Source organism: Anser cygnoides, chromosome 1 (assembly GCF_040182565.1).
Source record: "Anser cygnoides isolate HZ-2024a breed goose chromosome 1, Taihu_goose_T2T_genome, whole genome shotgun sequence".
In the NCBI taxonomy this organism is placed as follows: domain Eukaryota; kingdom Metazoa; phylum Chordata; class Aves; order Anseriformes; family Anatidae; genus Anser; species Anser cygnoides.
In genome coordinates this window covers 167892188-167912708 of record NC_089873.1, presented here as the reverse complement: position 1 = coordinate 167912708, position 20521 = coordinate 167892188, and the positions used below count along the sequence as shown (strand labels likewise).

General features: G+C 37.5%; 1 protein-coding gene across 17 annotated transcripts in view; it reads left to right on the top strand.

The window, feature by feature from the left end:
* The window catches only part of LMO7 (LIM domain 7), a 129457-nt gene that overhangs the window by 18468 nt on the left and 90468 nt on the right, over nt 1–20521 (top strand). For all 17 annotated transcript variants that reach the window (XM_048079037.2, XM_066987569.1, XM_066987507.1 and 14 more), the window contains exons 2-3: nt 16108–16178; nt 18769–18838. In XM_048079037.2, the coding sequence (XP_047934994.2) occupies nt 16108–16178; nt 18769–18838 (141 nt within the window). The remainder of the gene's footprint in view (nt 1–16107; nt 16179–18768; nt 18839–20521) is intronic.

The window sequence follows — 20521 nt, the reverse complement described above, 5'->3', positions numbered from 1 at the left end:
TTTGGTTTGGGTTTAGAAACAGTAGGGTTATAGTCCATCACACAGTTCTGTGAAGAACATGCTAAAAAGTCACGGAATTTGAAACAACTTCTTTTGGATCCAGTTTAGTACTGTATCCCCATTTGATGTTGCACCTCAGAAAAATGCTCCTTAAATGTGTGTTTTCTCTTCCTACTGCCACATCACAGCCTTGGAATCTTTTTATCTAGACTGGATTTCCACAGTCTGTCTGTCTCTAACTAGTTATGCATCTTTTTTGCCAGTGCATAACTTAATTCCATCTATAGCCTGTCTATTGTTTTCCTTCTTGTGTACCAGAGCATTTACTTTACCAAAGCAGGATAAAAACAGATTTACATGACATGTCAAACCAGAGTGTTGTCTCCCTGAAAACATCTACAGTTTGGGAGCACGTGGGGAGAGACAACAATTTTTAATAGCTTTCTAGAAACTGAAGTTGAGGTTATCAGACTAAGTATTTTTCTGATTCTGGTTTCTTCTTGTATCTTCACATGCCTAAAGTATCTTCTAGTTTTTTATTCAGTCAATGAGACCTTTCCAGCCCTTTGAGTTAAAAAGAATCGCTAATAACATAGTGTGCTCTAGAACATGCAAGAACCTAATTAAGGAAATTTCCCCAGGCTTTGCCGTCTTGTATGCTTTTCTTATACTCTCTTGTTGTTTTCCCAATTCTATTCTCTGAAGAATCTGACAGGTAGCTCTTTAACTGAACATCACAGCCATCTTGTCATGAATTATTTATTCAGCTTCACATACCTGACCCATTCTTTCCTTCTTTTTCTTCTAGCATGGCTACAGAAATTCTTCCACGTTTTTGTCTTTGATTTTTTTTCTGGACTCTTTATTACACTAATTATGGGATTCTTGTTCACTTCTTTCATTTTTGTTAATTTTTGTTTCTTAAAGACTTCTCACTCAATAGCCTAAAACAAACAGTGGTATGATTCATTTTCTCATCACAGTTTTGCTGGAATACTCTGGTACACAAAACTAAACTAACCATAACATCTTGTTGTTTTGATTGAACACTTAACAGATTCTTTAACAGCTTTTAAAAGAGTAAATAATGTTTTGAGCTGAATTGCAGGGCAGTGTTCAATTTATACGCTGTTGTCTTTATACACTGACAGCAGAATTCAGGCTTTTGTCTTAGATTGTGAAAATCTGGTGTCTTTTATTAGTAAAAATCCTCGAGTGGGAAACTGAGATGTCATGACATGCCCTATTTAAAGTTGTTCCATATTTTTAAAATATTAATTGTATAGTTAAAACATACAGGACATCTGTGGTATTTGATACAACCCATTGCTGACAGTAATAACCAGGCATTTGTTACTGGAGCTGCAGTAACATTTTTGAGGCACTTGTTGTATTTTCCAGCAGATGGTTACTGCAACTAAAGGCAGAAGAAACCATAAAACCATATGAGGGTAATTATTGGAATGGTGTGTGTAGGTGGGTTCTTGGCATTGGGGTAAGCTTACTGATTTGAGATTAGTGTCTCTTTCCTAGTTAAACATGGACTAAAAAGTGCATTCACTGGTAAAACACTTGAGCATTGTGCCCCTGTCTTTCTGTTCTTTAGTCAAAAATGTTACCTAATGGGAGATACAGTCTGAGGTTTGTATTTGATCAAGTATTTATAATCTGACCTTGATCATTTTACAGCTGAGGGAGATCAGGAAGTCTGATAGAAATCATGTGGTTTGATTTTGAAGTGTCAGGTGTTATGATAGGAGAGGAAGAGCAAATGTTCTTTGAGCATCTGTGATGAATACAGTAAATGTCCATGCCTTAATATTCAAGACTAAGGTCTGGAAGGAGTCTTAACTGTGATGGAAAGAGCAGGTTAAAAGTAGCACATCATGATGGATGCCCTTCATCCAGATTTATGTGTTCAGTGATGTTAATGTACGGGGTATTAGGAATATAGTTTCTTTCCAAACAGTACTGTCAAAATTCACCATAAACTTCCTAGACTTGTACAAAAAAAAAAAAGAGCTTGCTGGTCTATTGTAGAATAGTTTTGCAGTGAAAATGAGACTAAACTGGAAAAAAAAAAAAAGGCATATGCCTAAAACCATTTTTTTGCATAGGCTCGTGTTAGCAGTAGAGTCTGTATATTGGTGTGCTAGGTGACTTTGCTAGTATCTGTCATAATGCTGGTAAAATACAGTGCCGTAGTGCACAAGCCTAAACCAATGTGTGTTCCCAGAGAAAGAAGTTGCTAGGACAGCTTAGTAGCGTGTGTCAAGTCCAGATGCTAAAATAATAGCCTATGTGCATTTATGTAATAATCAAATAGTCAATTTATAGTAGTTGACAGGATAATAGAAATATGAGGGGAAAAGACAAGCTTGGGCACTTAATTTTTGTGCTTCAGAGTGTAAAATAAAAGCAGCTTTCCCATCATTTCTTTATTCTGGACAATTGCAGGTATTGAAAAACTCTTATTCAGCTGAAGACCATATTTTAAAGAAAAAGAATGATTGTCAAAATAAATTCCACTTTACGACAGCAGAGGTCAGAATATGTCAGAAGATACATGAGATCAGTTTTCAAGCTATACCCGGATTCTGCATGAATTTATACCCCAAATAAATGCAGGCCCTCAAATTGACATACCAGTCTTGGACAATGTTGGCCAGCCTAAAATATGTGAGGTTTTTGTGACATATTCATGGTTACATGCCATAGTTTAAAAAACCAATGAAATAATTAGATCCATGCAATGTCTTTTTAATATTCCAGCTATTTCCAGCCTTCCCTGGACACAAGTTCCCCTGCCCTACTCTATATCACATTTTTTTTTTTCTATTATCATTTTTTGAGGTTTACTTGCTTAGAGACTTCTTTGCTATATGTGGAAGTAGGATGGGTTGGAAAAGTTGTGGGTGATATTTTCCCATACTGCAATGATTTCTGATGCAAGAGAACTGTTTGTGAAGAGATTTGGTGCTCTCTTAATCCATGTCTTTTACCACTTAATTATAGAGAAGGCCAGAACTCCTGTACTCTAAATATGAAAGTACTGGTATCATCCCTCCCCACCCCGGGAACATGCTTTCATACCTGGTGCAGGTCACTGCAGGATGCTGGGCAGGATGGACAACTAGTTTAATTCAATGGTATAATTCCTGTTTTAGTTTGTGCGTGTTGTGCAAGTAGTGTCTGGATGCTTCAAGCCAAAGCTGAATTCAACCTTTTGTTCAGGCAGAAAATATTTAAGAGGATATGTGTCCAATAAAGTGCATAATTTTGTGATGCCCCCAAACAAAATTAAATCTTGCACAGGAAATAACATTGATGATACAAAGTGCCATTCCTTTCTGTCTGGAGTTTCAAATGAAAAAAGCAAAAACATCACTCTGCTTTGATAAAGCAGTGACCTAATGTTAAAAACATTTCCCAGTTTTGTTTTTGTTATGGTAGAAGTGTCTTCAGCTGCTTTACTGAACTGCAAACAAAATGTTGGAAATTTCATTTAGAAATGTTAATCATTTACCAGATCAAGCACCAGAAATTGGCATAACTTCATGAAGTATATATAGAGGAAAATGTTTAAATCGCAGCAGTCTGTGCTTTGTCTCTGTTGCTAGGCAGAACTTCAGACACTCTTGAAATCTGTGTGCTCTGGAAGGCAGCAGATCATAGGAAACCATTGGGGTTCAAAGACAAAGTGCTTGAGGCATCTTGCCTAGAGTGGAAGGAAATCTGTCATTCGTGACAAGGATATTCTTCAACTTTGAGACACTGCATGGATTATTGATAATATTTCTCCATTTAACGCGTTATTACTTTAAAGACAGAAGGAAGTTATTGGTGAAAAATGCCCCAAGTGCATGCATCTGTTTATAATCCAAAAGCTGTCTCTCTTCTGTGGTTAAAATACACAAGCGTAATGCTACAAATGAATGGAAACAAGTAGTCTTCCAAGAATTTTTTTTATCACTCTGGATATTAGATTTTCTAATATGATTTGTCTGCTTGCATGTTGGTGTTTTTGTGTGTGCGCACTTTGTGGGGCTTTTATTTTTTCTAATCGCTGTGGCTTTATAATTGGAGGAGATTGTGAGTATACATGAACCAGCACACCACAGCTTGGAACCCCTCTATTTCTTCTACATACGAGTCTAGGTCCGTGCCCCTCTGAGGAAAAATTTATCTGCATCTGCCTGATATATCCTATTTGTCAATAGTCCCTTGAGAAGAATACATTTGTTAGAAAATTCCATGTTGCTGAAAATATCAAAAATATTGCATTTAATTTCAGTGATATTGAGGATCCCCACTTTAAAAGTTTAATGGGGTCAAGTGAAAACTCTAGAAAATATCTGCCTCGCCCTTGCAGGGTATGGAACTGTTTGCAAGGAGACCTTAGCAAGAAGTCTGGCTAGATGATCTTACAGGTCTTTTTCAACCTAAATGATTTCTGCAAGAAGGTCATAATATAAGCAAATCATAATTGTGTTCTGAAACAAGGGGGCGAGGTTGGCTGCTTTTGACTCGCTATTAAATCCTACCTCTGGGCAGTGCACATAGCAACCATGTGTAGCTGCTATGACAGACTTATCTTTGGTTCCTCTAAACACACCCTGGTGAGGAGGGAAGCACTCCGTCAAACCAGTTTGGTTCCTTTAAAAAAAAAAAAGCTTCACCTGCAGTGAAGCAATAAAATGGCTGAGGGAAGTGTCACGCTGGAGGTGGTTAACTAACACTTGGGTTCTGTCAGTTCTCAGCCTGAAAGAAAGGTTGAGTGGGGAGTGGCAAAGCGTAAGAGGAGAGACTGGAAGGTGGTTCCCCTGCAGTGGCCGCAGCAGTAATTGCCACTTGCTGCTTCCTTTTGGGGTCACCCAGCTTCCTCAGCCTCTCCTCAGAGGAGAGATGCTCCAGTCCCTTGATCATCTCGGTGGCCCGACGCTGGGCCACCTACAATTCTGACAGTTGCAGACATTTCTGTGGTGTTGCAAAGGGGAATATTAGGCAGAAGGGACCCCTGCAAAACCAGAGTTTGCTAGTGGTGTAACTGTCTGAGATGCTCAAATGCGGACTGGACTGAAGCTTTTTGATAGGAAAGGGCAGTGTCATGCAAAAAGAGGGACCTTATAAAAAAATATGTTCACTCTTTAAGAGTGAGGTCCTGATTCTTATGGCCGATTGAAGCCTGATCCCTGATTTCTCTTAGTAATGACTTCTTAATTTTTGAAGGCAAATGCATTTCAAATTGCAAAGGAATGGCATCTGGGGTGGGGGAAGATAACATGGGCAATAATGGGTGAATAGCATAGGCTACAGTCCAGGCTGGGACCACATCTTCCATGAGATGACAGGATGGTCTTGAACACTGCATAGCTGAAACAGGATCCCTTGAAAAGCTGAAAGCTGCTTGGTCAGGTATGAGAGCATGTTCATTTCTAAGTTCTCAAAGTATCATAAAGGCACTTCAGTAACTTGCTGCATGTTCACCAGATATTTCTTTATCCTTAAATCCTTTAAAAGGGAAGCATTCGTATTTTAGAACTCCTCAAAAACATAATCAGAGAAAAATTAGTCAGCAAAACTTACTGAACATCTAATTTCTTTCTTCCTTTCCCCAGACCAATACTCTGCCTCTTCCAGTTCTGCTCCTGTCGTCTTTTCAGATGAACAACATCCTTCTGCAGCTCCCTTGGACTTCAATTTCCTCTGTAGCCATCCTTCCTCCTCTGTCTGCAATTATTTCATTTCTTTGCCAGAGGCAATTTCTTTCATCTCCTGCCAAAGAGAGGGACTCCATGTAAGCACAAAGTCTCTGGTCCTTTGTTGTACCTGGCGTCTCTCATTAGGTGGTGCTGCACGGCAGTGGCAATGGTCTCTGCCATCAAATGCTGTAATATTAGGAGCTCATTACCTGTAATGCAATATATTGCTATGAGCAGTGGGAAATGGAGCCTTCGTAAGTCTTACTTCCAGTTTAGTGACTTGGTGCACGTACAGTGTATTTCAAGTATCCTAATATAATTATTTCTGTGTTTATATTCCTTTAAATGTTGAGACTTAAGGAAAAAAATCCTTTAAAAATATTTTTAAACCTGATGTCGCAGTTCTTTAGGGCTGCTTCTACTGCTTACTCACTCTCATTTCTTAAAATGCCTTTGTAGATTTAAGTATTTTTTTTAAAAAACTGAACATAATAGTATTCAGGAGCTTTACAGTCTTTGAACATGTAAAACCAATTGAGTTCCCTTACACTAATCTTTCCCCTTGAAAATTATTCCAAATTGAGAGAATAACATATTTCTACAGCTGAAGTCAGTGAACTCAGCTTTACTTTCTGCAACTTCCACCTAATGGTTTATTTCTTACATAACTGTCACTAGATAACATTGGAATTTTGAAATGCTGCAATTCATGTTAAGTGCCATAGCTTATTGGGAACCGGTGCCATGACTTCTTTTTTTCCCAGACTCTGTATGTGACACTAATTGCCTCGATGGTGTCTTTTGACCCTGTTAAATGCTAGTTTCTGCACAATTTCTTTTGCTCATTGCCCATCTGTTTACTTGTTAACAAGCTAAGTAAACCTGGTGAAATGGCTTGGGGAAAACGTGGATGTGTAAGGAGGAGATATAAAAGCTAGGGAATGTGGAGACAGGAGAGAAGATGCAGTCAGAAGGCTGTTGGTTCCCCAAACTGCATATGTGCGAGTGTGGGTGTATGTGCAAAAAGGGGGAGGGGGAGGGGAGTTGGTGAGCGTTTTTGCCTGTAGCTTGCTCAAACCATGTCTTGGTATGCTGCTGAAAGTACAGCTTCCAGTAAAGACTGAAAAATGCAAAAGATTGAAAAATCTCCAGTAATAACAAGAAATGACTTCCACGCATGAATAACGTCTCTAAACACGTGAAAGCAATTATATCTGAAGCATTTCCCTGTTGTGCACTTATTCTTTCTATCTGGTGCCTTTTTCCTTGTGCTGAATGTGGTTACAAAACCTTGTCGTTAGATCTCTGGCTTGCTTGTGGTTCTGACCATCCACTTTGGAGAACAGTGTGTATTTACACTGTTAATGATTTAAACTATATGAAAACTCAAAGTATCAAATGCACCCAGAATTACTAGTAAAGCAGTCTATGTGTAATCTAGGACTGAAATGTGCTTTGGTTTGAGACGTTTCATTTGGTATCTGTCTCTCTCTGACACCTACATAAATAATTGCAACAGAGACTAGCTTGCAAATAGAAGAGTTGTTACATTTTTCTTAATTGCTGTAAGCAAAGATACTGCACTGTTTGAAGTCCTTCCTACAAAACAAGTGCTAATGAACTAAAAGCTTGCACTGAAACTTGCAGCATATGCTCCCTGGCCTGGAATTACAATAATAATAAAATTGGGCTATAAACTTGGGAAATACAACTATCAAGCTTGCATTTATCTTTTCTTTTACATGAACAAGAATAAGGTATTTAAAGATTCAATTACAACGAAGTGGATACATTAGTTAAAAATACTAAGATAACATTCTAGACAAATGTGATTTTAGTACCTCTACAGCAAAAATGTATTCCTTTAATCCTTTCTTTACATTTTCCCTAGACAAATGTGATCTTAGTATCTGTTGATATACCTTTATCTGTTAATATTTCAAGTAATGTTTCTATTTTAACTGAAAATGCATGAAAACACTTCTTCCCTTGTTCATTTGAAACCCAAGTGCTGCTGTTGTCATAAACTGTTTTCCTTCCATAGCCAAAACAATGGTATGGAGAGATTTCACATAGTTCTTCAACTGCTTTTTTTTTTAATTGTCCCAACTCAAAGTTCTTTGTGATAGCACATGGCCAGCCATCTCATGAGTCATGTACTGCCCGTCTCATTAGGGTGCTGAATCGCTGGATCTTTGGGTACGCTAAGCCTCAAGAATCTGAACGAAGTCCAGATGTTATCCTTATCTCACCTCCAGTATCCTGTGGATAGATAGATTTGAATCTGTGGATGCTGGGAACCCACAGGTCAATAGCTATAGGAGTTTGGGGGCTGGGGAGAGGTGGTTTGGTGTGTAAGGGGGTTATGGTGGGGGGTACACTTTCATTTTTAGTGCCATATTAAAGCACAAAGTCATCTGGGATGCTTTCTAAACGCAAACCTTACACTTGGCATGAAGGGGGAAAGGAGGCTTTGGTGCAATTTCAGGGCTGCTTGAGTAGCCCTACAAAACCTTCTATTCATACGTTGTGTATGCTGTTGTAGTGTTTTCTAAGCTGTTTTGTTGCTGATATTTTTTCTAGCCTTTTTATTTCAGCCTCCTAAGGAGTTGTTCAGAACACATTGATTTTTCTACCCAGGGCAACATCTCTGTCTTCTGTGTTACCCAGGTTGACACTATATAGAAGCCCAGCTGAGACTCAGCTATTCACAGATTCATTTATCTTTTGATCACTTATTCCTTATCTTGGAGAAGTGAACAACTTTAGGTCAGGTAACAATGAATGCTGTGAAGAAGAGGTAGATGTTACAGGGAAAAAAACAAGAAAAGATTAAGAAGTGACATATGAAATGACTTTTACAATAGGTGAGCTCAAAATTTGGCTAGCATGAGAGCATGTACATTATGAAATACAATCATTAAAAGATATCTAACCAGTGAAAATGGAATTTTTGCTCCCTTCTTCTCTTGTTAACTCAGTAGATGACTTTTCTAGAAACTATTCCTTCATAGACTTTGTTCCCTGGGTTTACCTTTCTTTTTTTCTATGGCAGAAAAGCAAACAAACAAAAAAACCACTGAAGTCTAGGACATCACCATTATGATGTGAATTACTTTGAAAAGAGAACTTTCAGAAATTTTTTTTTTGTATGTATATAATTCAATGGCTTTCTTATTTTGGCGTGAACTCAATGTTTGGACACTTTTTTTTCTCATGATGACTTTATCCTTTTCTCTACTTAATTAGGGATTTTAAGGTTAAGGTACTGCCATTCTGCTTGTACCACCAACTGAACTCATATGGAGATCATCTGGCAAACTTAAAATAATCATCTTGCTCTTCTATTGTTTTGGGAACATAGATAAATGTAGACTTTTTATTTAACTGAAGTTAGTTGGAAATACACATGAGAACATAAATTACAGAATGGTTTGGGCTGGAAGGGAAGGAACCCTTAAATATTGTTTAGTCCACCCCCTGCTGTGGGCATGGACATCTCCAGGCTGCCCAAAGCCCCCATCCAACCTGGCCTTGAACATTTCCAGGGATGGGGCAGTTGCAACCTCTCTGGGCAACCTGTTCCATTGCCTTACTCACCACCCTCTGAGTCAAGAATTTCTTCCTGATATCTAATCTAAATCCACTCTGTTTCAATTTAAAACCATTGCCCCTAGTCCTGTCACTACAGGCAATTGTAAAGAATTGTGATTCAAGTTGAAGTCCGGATGCATAAATTAGGGTGGTGACTTGAGAAATGGTGTAAATTTAAACTGTTTGCAGAATTTATAGGCACATCTGATTTATTTGGATATTATGATGTTATATTAATCTCAGTGACTGGATTTTTTTCCAGAGATTCATAGTCATTCTAATTTCAGTTCACATTTGCAAGTTTTATGTCCTACTGGAACACCTACATCCATTTACTTTATGCTGCCAATCTGCCTATACAGTGAGAATTTTTTATCACACAAACAAAATAATGTATGTTGTTTTTCTTAGTTTGACACCTGTCAGTACAGTCATCAATATAAACAACAGTAAGCTTATTCATCTTGCTGTCACTTCTGGGATGATCTTGTTTGGGAGGGTTGGGGGTGGGGAAGCTTTACTGAATTGCTTGATCTCAAATGTTTATGGAAAATATCCTTGCTCTTTCTGCAGTATTGTTCTCCTAAGTCAGGGATTCCCTTAAATACTGGAATAAAGACTTCATTTCCATTCCTCAGAATTTGGCAGAAGAGACGAAAAAGCATATAAAAAACCAGAGTGTAAGCAGCTGATGTGAAGAGATCTGTACTTCTCATACCTACGATACCAGTAAACATGCTTCTCCTTGCTTTCCCCTTATCCATTGCTTTTCTTCATCTTTTGTATGTAATAAAAAAAGAGTTACGTGTTATTTCAAGAGTCTTGGCATGACTCTTTCAGCAGGCATACCACAATAAGACCCCATCATTATGATGATGATAGAAAATTGCAGTAAGACTTCTTCAACAATCAGTCTTTTCCTTTCATAAATGTCCATTTGATTTGTTATCAAAGGCATTTTTGACTGAAGATTGAAAGACTTCCACATCCTCTAAACCAAAATTATGTCTAGGGATTTGGGGTATGGGGTTAAGCAGGACAATACATCTCTGCATTAAGCAATAGAGCAGGAATTATTCCAGCTGAAAAATACAGAAGTCTTACAGATACAAAGGGGAGCATTCACATGCACCAGTGTAAATGATCAATGGCAAAAATATTAATCAGTTTCATCCTTCTTACTCTTGTTGTTATTTCCAGATATCCTGCCTGTTTTCTTCAGTGCAGTCAAGCCCATCGTGGGTTTTAGTAATGAATTGTGAAGAATTAAAGAGGAGGAGCTTCCTTTTGTAGAAATCCAGACATTGCTCTTCACTCATATGAAGTTGTTAGGGTTGGCAGTATCATAAGTTCATTGCTGGGCAGTTACAAGTAAAGCCTCTGTGGGTACCAGATTCTTGAGCACTTGTTAGCCTCTCAGGAGTTTGTGCCATCAACTAAATTGTGATAGGAAAGGAAGATAGCAGCATTGTTTCCTTGGCTGCTTTGAACCAGGCATCTCTCCTGCTACCAGGAATGAAATGCCAGCAGAATTCTATTATGGGTGGAAGATATAAATGCCTACTCTTCTCAGGGCCTAAAATTTCAAGGAGGTAGGTCCTGCTTGCTTCAGAAACAAGCTGTTCTTTTCCAGTGCTTGGCCTTGAGAAAGCTAGTAACCTCTCTGGTCTGGCTGGTTGCTGCAAAGACAGAGGCTTTCTACCCAGATGGTCATTAGTCTAATTTAGCCACTTCTCTGTTCAAGGTTGTGTACGCAACCCCCCTAAATATGGTTCCTATCATCTTCCCTTTGGAAGGCTTTGAACAAAATAAATTGACTACTGCAGTGAACTGTGGTGATGTTAGACTTAAATTCAGAGAGGAAGAAGAAATGGGGAGGAGAAAACTGGACAGAAAGTCTGCAAAGGCTGACAACTACAAGCTCCTTGCTTCTAGGGATAATGGTAGTATTTTTGTTCACAGCTACTGATCAAGGACAAAAGTTCATCTCCTACATACTTAAGAAGGGTTATAAATAGTTGTGAAAGGTGGGGCAGGACCTTTTGCAGTACTCTGGGTGAATGCATCTGAAGTTCTCCACAAAGCTGGTGCTTATTGTCACCATCTAGAAGAACCACCAGTTCCTGCAAGAGAGGGGAAAAAACAAATGAACAAATAAATAAAAACCTACTGGTTTTGTGCTATAGGCCTCTTCCTTCCTGACAGACCCTAAAAGGCAAAATCTGTCAGGCTGAGGTATAACGTGTTACTGACAACTCTAGGTAAAATGAAATGGACTCAAGATGTGGTATAAAATGTGCCGTGAATTTACTTCCAGGTCCTGCCAAAAAACACAGATGCCAGAGTACTGGGAGTTTTCTGAATTCTTGCTTGTTGGCTGTGGGTGTAGTCTATTTATCTCCTTGTGCATCTTACTGTACACAGTAACAATACAGTTTGGGAGTGATATATTGGATAGGGGTGGTTAGAGCTAAATGAGTACTGTAAACTGAGATATGTAATGCTAGGATTATGCAATGATGGAGCCACTCGCCCTGGAACCTGATCCACTTTTTTTGGTAACTGAAAAAAGAAGAAAAGGCCATTAGCAAGGTAATAATTCAGACATTGACGCATATGTGAGGTGATCTCTCCGTTCTGTAGTTTTTGGCACAGACCCAGCTCTGTGGAGGCAGGCAGTGTGACAGAACCCAGGGAAACTGGCACACACAGCTGAAATATTGCAGTAGGGACTGTACCACAATATCAGATTTGTATCAGTGCCCCACTTTACAGAACATTAGCAATCATCTCTACAGCATGATGGTAAACTTGGCTTTTATTGCTGCAGGCTAAGCTTGGGACTTGAAGTTCATAAATCAGTGTAGTGTCTCTGAGGTCACTGTCTGATTAACTTCTTGCCCAGTGGGATCCGTGTGTAATCCAGTGTTAAGGCTATTTCTTTCACAAATGGTTTGGTATTTATCTTGAATCTTCCATCCCTAACCTACAGATCTACATCAGGGAGTTGCATGCTTCACACTGATGCAATTAACATTTCTCACGGATCAGTCTGTGGGGTCCTTGCTTGGCTTGAGGTTGTGTGGTCTAAATGGGGCTGTATTAGAGGACCTTTGAACATGAGACCAAGAGACAGGACTGGCGACGTGAACTGCAGAGCAGACTAGATGGCTGGTGGGGTCTTCTGCTGTAAGGCTTTGTTCAGGCTGTGGTTTGGGCATGATGAATGCCTCTCTCTTGGGTTTTAGCAGCTAAGAGGTTTGTGATGGAGAATCAATTAACCAGCATGCCTAGGTATGTAGTGTTGGTTTTGCACTTGATGGGGAGAGTCTAGCTTGTAGTATTTTAACCACAGCAAAATTAAGGTGAGAAATGTGCTGGTAATTTGCATTTCTGTGAGGTACATGTGGCCTATACATATATATATGTATAGGCCACATGTACCTCACAGAAATGCATATATATATACATACATATACATATACATATACATATATATATATATAGGAAGCCAATCCACATGAAAACTTCTATAGTCCTACAGGACGGCTGCCTGTCCTGGGAAGCCATTCGAATAGGTGTAAATCATGGAAGCAATTTGATGTAAACTCCATTAGCATGATTTCTTAACACTGCAAGATCTTGTCATTCTTAATGGCTTTTAAGGCAAAAAAAAAAAAAAGGCCCATTATGATCAGCTGTATTTGGCGTTTAGTAGGACAAGCTGAAATGTACTCAGTGTTAATTTTGGTACTGAGACATATAATTAGTGTATTCTTTTGTGCTATGTGTTTTTTGTTCAGTCCTTCATGATTTTGATGTCATGACATCTTTTGAATGGTTTATCTTTGTTTACTTCTTCTTGATTTGCTTCCTAAATAAATCATAGCAAACCTGAAGTTAAATTAGCCCTCTGCATGTATGTGTGTGTAAAGTCTTGATTTACATGCTGTTTGAAGTAAATTACATAGACCTAGCAATTGCAAGTTACCAAAGTATTAGGGGACGCTTTCCTACAAAATTGAAATCAAACTGTTTTACTGCAGCAATTAAATGTGATTTATGATATAGTCTTTAATTATGTCATTGCCTTCTTTCCTTCAAAACAGAAGGAAGCAAAATGCATTCAGCTGAAGGAAGGAGAGAAAAAAAGACAAAGAGATTATGTTCAGACACGGATAAAAATCGCTTTTGGGAGATGTTTCTTTTATTGTTTGGTGGATCACATGGCCTAAGTGGTTGAAAAATTATCCAAAATCAATTATGTCTATTACATAAGAATACCACACCCAGTATAAGCAGTTTTAATGAATAAACAATGACTCACAAATTATAGACATTCTTTGAAGAGGTAGTATCTCAGGGTGCGATTCACTTTGTCTTACTTAAGTCCTTAAAATTTGGGGACATCTGAGCTGGTCAATGGTTTTCAATTTTTTTAATGGTATCTTGTTCCTATGTAGACTACAATATTACAGTTGTGTTTGATGCCTTGCAGTGGGTATAAGCTGGATAAAAGTCCCTTGCAAGAAATGTTCTCTCTATGAAACCTGAGTTTAAAACAGAGTACTACTTTTTTCTGACATCAACAAATTCAGGGTATTGTGCAACTTGGAAAATGTTTGTTTCAAGCCATCAGTGTTAAATTGTTCTTTGAGAATACCTCTTAACTACTTAATTATTAGTTATTCTTTAAAAGTCAATATTAATAAAGCTGAACTTGGCAGTACTGATGCTTTTATTTTAATGTCAACAAACCAGGTAGTCTCCGAAATCTGCTAGTTGCAAGATCAGTCTGACAGCTCCATCCTGTATACCAAATCAATGTGGATTGCCACAGTGGCTGCACAAATAACTTAGTCAAAAGGCTTTCAGTGTAATATCCTCTAATTTTAATGTAATTTTAAGAGGTCTGTAAGGCTAACACTAGCATCTACAATTTTGTGCTGAAGTTGGACTCTTGTGGTTCAAGGATGGCCTTGACTTATCTGAGTTGATCCATCTTAAAACTTTGTAACAGTCAAAAATATTCCACACCTTGTTTTGGATAAGTTTTTGTTGTTGTTCTGTTTTGTTTTTTAAATTACTTAGAAATAACTTTAGGAAATGAAAACGTGCTATGAAAATGTGATTATGCATTGCAGTGTGACACTCCTGTGGAGGAGCTATGCTGAAGTTTAATGTGTCTTCAGTGACACATCTTCCTTGGCTTCTTGAGAATAATTTCCTAGGAGTGACCTCCGTAGTTACATGCAGTTGTAATTTTGCAAGGAATTTCAGCATAACGGTTATTTGCCGATACATATGTCATTGCAGTTTTAGAATGGGCCAAACTCTGGCCAGCTACCTTAGGTGAAAGAAACATCTCACTGTCTATTGCTTGTGTGACTTAAGAGTGTAAAAAAAAAAAAAAAAAAAAAGGTGCAGTTCCACAGATGTCTGAGAAAACTCTAAAATGAGAATAACTTTTTGACTCTAAGAATTGATTGGAATCCTAGGAAAGAACTTAAACCCATTAGATTATTTTTGTAACATCTAGTTTTGCTCTCAGTAGAGGGATTGAAGTTCAAGCTTTTGAAATTATAAAATACCGTATGTAAAAACTAACTGCTTAATTCTAGGCTTTCTAGTGGTAGCATGCATTCCTTTAGCAATTTAGGGAAAAATGAAAGGGTGATAATTTAGCAGCTCCTTAAAGAGCTGTGTCCTCTCCTTTGCTCTTTTACCAAGCACTGTTCATTCGTTCCACCACTAATTTCTTTAATTACTGTGGTAACCAGTAACTTTAGTCTGGATGCACAGAGATGCCACAGCACTTTTAATTGTGTGCCTGAAGTCCTGCTCAGTGATGGAGATGGTCAGGATCCTCTAAAGAAGGCTTGTAATAAGCTTGTGACTGACCTGGAGACCTCTGAGCGAAGCAAAAATAAATGCCTTTCTTAGCATTTGATTCCTGTACTCAACTGAGATAAAATGCTTTTGGGCTGTTCTGGAAATTTTGTGTCCTTCCTGATTTGTGTGTGTTACTAATCTGAGTGTTGATAAGAAATCGGTTGCTTGTTCACTTCAACGGACTTGTGCAGAGGGGGAATCTAGTAAGAAGAATCTCAGTGAGTTCAGGCTTGAGAAGGGTACTGCGTTGATGGTCTCTTTTGAGATGGAGTGGGTTAATGCCAGAAGCAAATTTCTTTTGTGGAAAAGAGCTTTGCTGCAAACCTGTAGGCAATGCTTCTGGCATCAGGTATCTTAAGTCCTTTATAAGACATTGTTCTTGTTCACTGCTTTTCACCCCATATATATAAAGTAGCCCCACTAGTATAGTCTTACCACTTGCCAGCTAATGGAAATTGATGTGCATGTGGTAGCAAAGACATGCCAGAGTGGTTCCTTAGTCTCACTGCCTTAAGTGCAAGTGGCAGGGGAAAAAAAAAAAAAAAACAACAAAACTTCATGCCGGATATCATGAGTGTACAAGCTGTAAAACGAAGTAGGAGATAAAAGACTCTTTCTTAGCACTTCTGTTTCAAATTTAATTTATGCTTTTCAGTATAGCTGGTACTGTTGTAGAATACAACAATAAGTATTCCCACGGAACTTAGCTGAAGATTGTGTTGCCCTAGTGGAAACTATTTGAAGATGTTGAATCTGACTTCTTTTGAGACACAAAGAACTGTTCTTAAAAAGACTTTTTAAAAGTTTAATATTTAAAAAAAAAAGAATAATATGAACTATGTGTTGAACTGTTCTCAGATGTTCTTGCTAGTCCTGATTTTGTATGCATGTGTCAAATTAACTCTTATTATTTTTATAGACAGTTACTGGGAAAAGCTTTGAAACCAAAGACTTTCGAGCAGCTCTAGAAAATGGAGTCCTGTTGTGCGAGTGAGTATTGACTTACCTATGCTAAAATGCTTCAGTTAGCTGGCCTCTTCCCTTCTTGGCATGTTGGAATTTTTTAAGTAACAAAAATATTGTGAAGTAAGCATATAAAAATACATATTGTTTGAAAGCTGTTCTTCCTTCCCATGGCAAATATCTGCTTTCTAGATCTACGCATTCTATGTGTTGTCCAACATACTTCCTTGTGTCTTAGCTGGAACATTGTGCTAATCCTCTGGCTTGTTGATTAATTATTTTGGCTGTAATGCTTGCGGCATCACTGGACTTTCTCTAAAGCTTATGCATGGCTGTGATCAAGACACTCAGTTACTTGTCAGCCCGGTGGTGGTGGTTTCCCTGCTTCTACACAAGAAATTGTTGTAAACTCCATGTGCTAGCTGTTCTCTAAATCCTGAAAGAGAGTTATTCCTCACAGAGAACTTGACACCCACAGAACAGTTCTTTTAAAAAGTACTTAATTTCAGAAGTGGTTATGAAATTGTAAATTAAAAATAGCATGCAGGCCTCTGATTTCATGTGTCTATTACTTACCAGTATTACTCTTGAGCATAAAATATGAGAGGGTTTATTTTGCCATCTTATAATTATATCCAAGTACCTCAATACCATAAAATCTATTGGATGTTACTTGACATATTTTATAAGCTGTTGTTTTTGTTTGTTTGTTAATTTTTAAAAAAAGTACTTTAGGATGATAAAAGTAAATGGGTTGGATATTAGTGTCATGTACATACATATACATAAAAAAAATCAGAGTAGTTTGGGTTGGAAGGAACCTTTTAAAGACCATCTAGTTCCAACCCCCTGCCATGGGCATGGACACCTCCCATTAGACCAGGTAGAAATATGTTTTCTTGTATGTGCATGTGCAGCCCAGGTTTCGGTACCTTCTAGACTGAATTAGTTATTGCTTTTAACAACAAACAGTACTCTGACCTCAACTTTTTCTAGAGTGCTTTCTCAAAAAAAAAAAAAGCTGCTTTCTATTTATATGTGTTAGACTTAGCAGTAATGGAACTTGTCTGGTTTCGTTGGTAGACTGAGTCAGAGGTATAAAACATCCACTCATCAGGTCGCTTCAACATGTCTGTAACTTTCATCTGTACTTACTAGGATAGGTTTCCAGGACTGGAAGCAGTGCTAACTCCTTATGGTTTAAGGAAAAGAAGGTGTAAATGTAATTAGACTGTCAGTATAGAGAAATCCTATTAGAGGTCTGCATGTGATGCTTAAAAAATACTTTGAATCTCAGAGACACTCTTAGATCAGTTCAACCAAGCCAACTTCCAGAAAATATTTATAAAGTTACAGTTCTGAGTTATTATTTTTAGTGTATATCACAAATAACCAAAGTAAATGAAAAAAATGCAACATTTCTGCATCTTTCCTTCTGTTAATGTTATTGCATTTCCTGTTTGTTCTCTTATTTTCTCCTTTGGGCACATCACCTTTCAGACTATCTTGCTAGTTGCTTCTGCAATTAACTTTGTGATGTGAAGGAGACAATATATTTTTAAGATTAAATGATGTTTTAGGGATGGACACCGTATTTTTGTTCCTTGTGTAATCAAATGTGTAGTAGACTGAATCTGGTAACAGAATAGCTTATACTTTAAGTTATTTCTTTAGGTATGTACTTATTGGGGTGTGTGTATTGTATTCAGCTGTAACTTTTCAGTAGTGTCTTCAAGAATTGGTAATGAACTGATATATTCTAACTCTCATATCTTCATTGTTGACACATCTTTGGCAAAAGAATATAAGCTTCCATCTGCCAAATGTAAATCAGTTAAATTTATCTGTAATTAATAGTTACATGCAAGAAAAACATTCTGTAATCTCTTCAGATGAGCAACTTGCCTTAGGAGGCATGCAACATTTTTTTTAAAGGTAAAGACATCTAATTATGCTGCACTCAATCATATAGCTGTCCTCCCATATCATAATTTTTAAATTTGACATACTTGAAGTCAAGGGATAAATGATTTCCATAGAAATTCAGTGGAAATAGAGAACAGCAAAGTGTGAAACATTTTCCTATGTCCAGTTTTCAGTGAAGTAGACAGAACACCAGATTCTAAATAGTGGAGACAAATTAGATGCAGCATTGTTGTTGCCTTGGTTCCTGCATGCACTGACTAGTTTAATGTCCACATACACATTATTTCTGGAGATGGATATTTGACAAACTACAGCAGACCAGACCTATGCTTTCACCTTATACTCCAAGGGTAGCCCAGTTGGCTTGATTGACCCACTTGATGACCAAGTGTGTGTAATGTTAACTGACTGATCAGTAGCTGACTGATAAATCCTTTGATGCTATACTATATCTCTTTGCAAATATCTTTATAAATCTCTTTTACTAAATACATTAGAGGAAGAAAGACATGAAAGTTCTCCGTATTTCATGCTACTTTGTTTTTTTTATTTATTATAAATTTAAATTGTTATTGTCAAATTTATGTGGTTCACGTAATATAAGTGAGGAATATATGCGGAGTAGTTCTTAATAAGCAGTGATATTCATGCTTAGAGTTATGTAACAGAAAATCATATGATTTATTTTCAGTTTGATTAACAAGATCAAACCTGGCATTGTTAAGAAGATCAATCGTCTGTCAACTCCAATAGCTGGCTTGGTAAGTAATGACAGCAATTCTAGTATCTGTGGTATGATTACAAGTTCTGTTTCATTGTTTTTAATGTGTGCTCTTGCCTATTGGTCTTACATAGTCTCATAAAAAAAACCTTCCAAGTGTGTAGAAGGTTAGCTCTATTTCCACTTTTAAGATTTTGCCATATATACTTTGATGTAGAATGCAAATATTACCTGTGCTGTGATATGGATCTGTATCCTTAATCAGCTTGTCACCACATGAAGCGGCATCATCCCCGTATCAGCACTGGTGCCTCCTGTGTGCAAATATATACAACTTTACCTTTCTTTTTTCAAAGGCCACCATCCTATATTCTATTCACAAACCACTTCAGAATTTCCTCTATTAGGGAATGGGCAGAAATGTTCTTTGTAATCTGAGTATTTTTAGAAGCTGCTTCTCCCCACCCAGAGTAAAGCCTATGTTGCATTAAAATAACTCTGATTCAGAAATCTCTCTTCATGCCTCAGCTGAGGGATTTGCTGATGTTTTGGCTGTAAATCACGTCATCTGAAGAAGGGGAAAAATAATGATGGAATCACTTACACAGGAAATCTTAGACTTCCCGTTTGCTATTTGGCAAACTTTCTGGTCAGAGACTGTAGGCTAATTTTTTTTAGCCATTTGACAACAGAAAAGCTTTTGAGAATAAACAAATTCAGAGTTTTCATCTTTTTTTTTTCCTAAAGAAAGTAGCCTTGTTAGTTATTCCTGTTGCCAGAGTATCTATGCCTCTTAGGCAGTTCTGTGGCCAGAACTGTTTAAACTCTTTTGTCCCTGTTCACCTTGGGTCTTTAAGAAAGTAGATCCCACCTCATGGTAAACGTGCAATTTCAACATTAGAGAAAGTTATCTGAATTCTTAATAGAAGTAGAATACAATATTTCTCTATAACTTATTTTGTTTGCTCATCCCTTTAATACATCTGCTTTTGTTGGTCAGCTATGCAACTCTTTGGAGAAAGAGAGTTTTAAAGTGTATTTAACTTGGCTGGAAGTCATAAGATTGGGTTAACTTGCCATATATCATTGCACAAGCTCAGAAAGTGTATTTCCACATCAAATGAATGTACAAAGCGTTAGCTGCCTTTGTCCCAGAAAAGCTCTGGGTATTAGGTTTGTGAATAATGAGTGCTGCACATTCTTCCCCTATGAGGCATCCAAAAAAAGAATTCAAATTAAACCAAAATCATTCTGGGGAAGACAGTGAGGTTATTCTATCAGTAGTTTGATTGCCTAAAGGGTCTCTAAAGTAGCCATTAATCCAAACCAGATAAACATAGGATAGATTTCATTTTTGTGGTGACTAAGTATTGTCTTGAATGATAAAATGCGATGTTTTCATTTTTACAAGTATTATTATTATTTTGTTTTCAGATATGAGAATTTGGAGTATTCATTAGGTGTGTAGTTTGTCTTAGCTGTGGTGCATTATTGTTCCGTCAAGTTGTTTCTAGTTCCTGCAAGTCTTCAAAAATAAAAGAAAGCAGAGGAAGGGTGAATGAATCTCATAAACCAGGACCATCCACTGGTGGTGGTGGTGTTAAAATACCAGTTAAAGATAGTCATTGAGACAGCTGATGTTTTATGTTAACCTCTGGAAAAGATTTTACAGAAATACTTCAATTTCAGAAGATTGTGATTATTGTGGCAATAATGGGAAGAA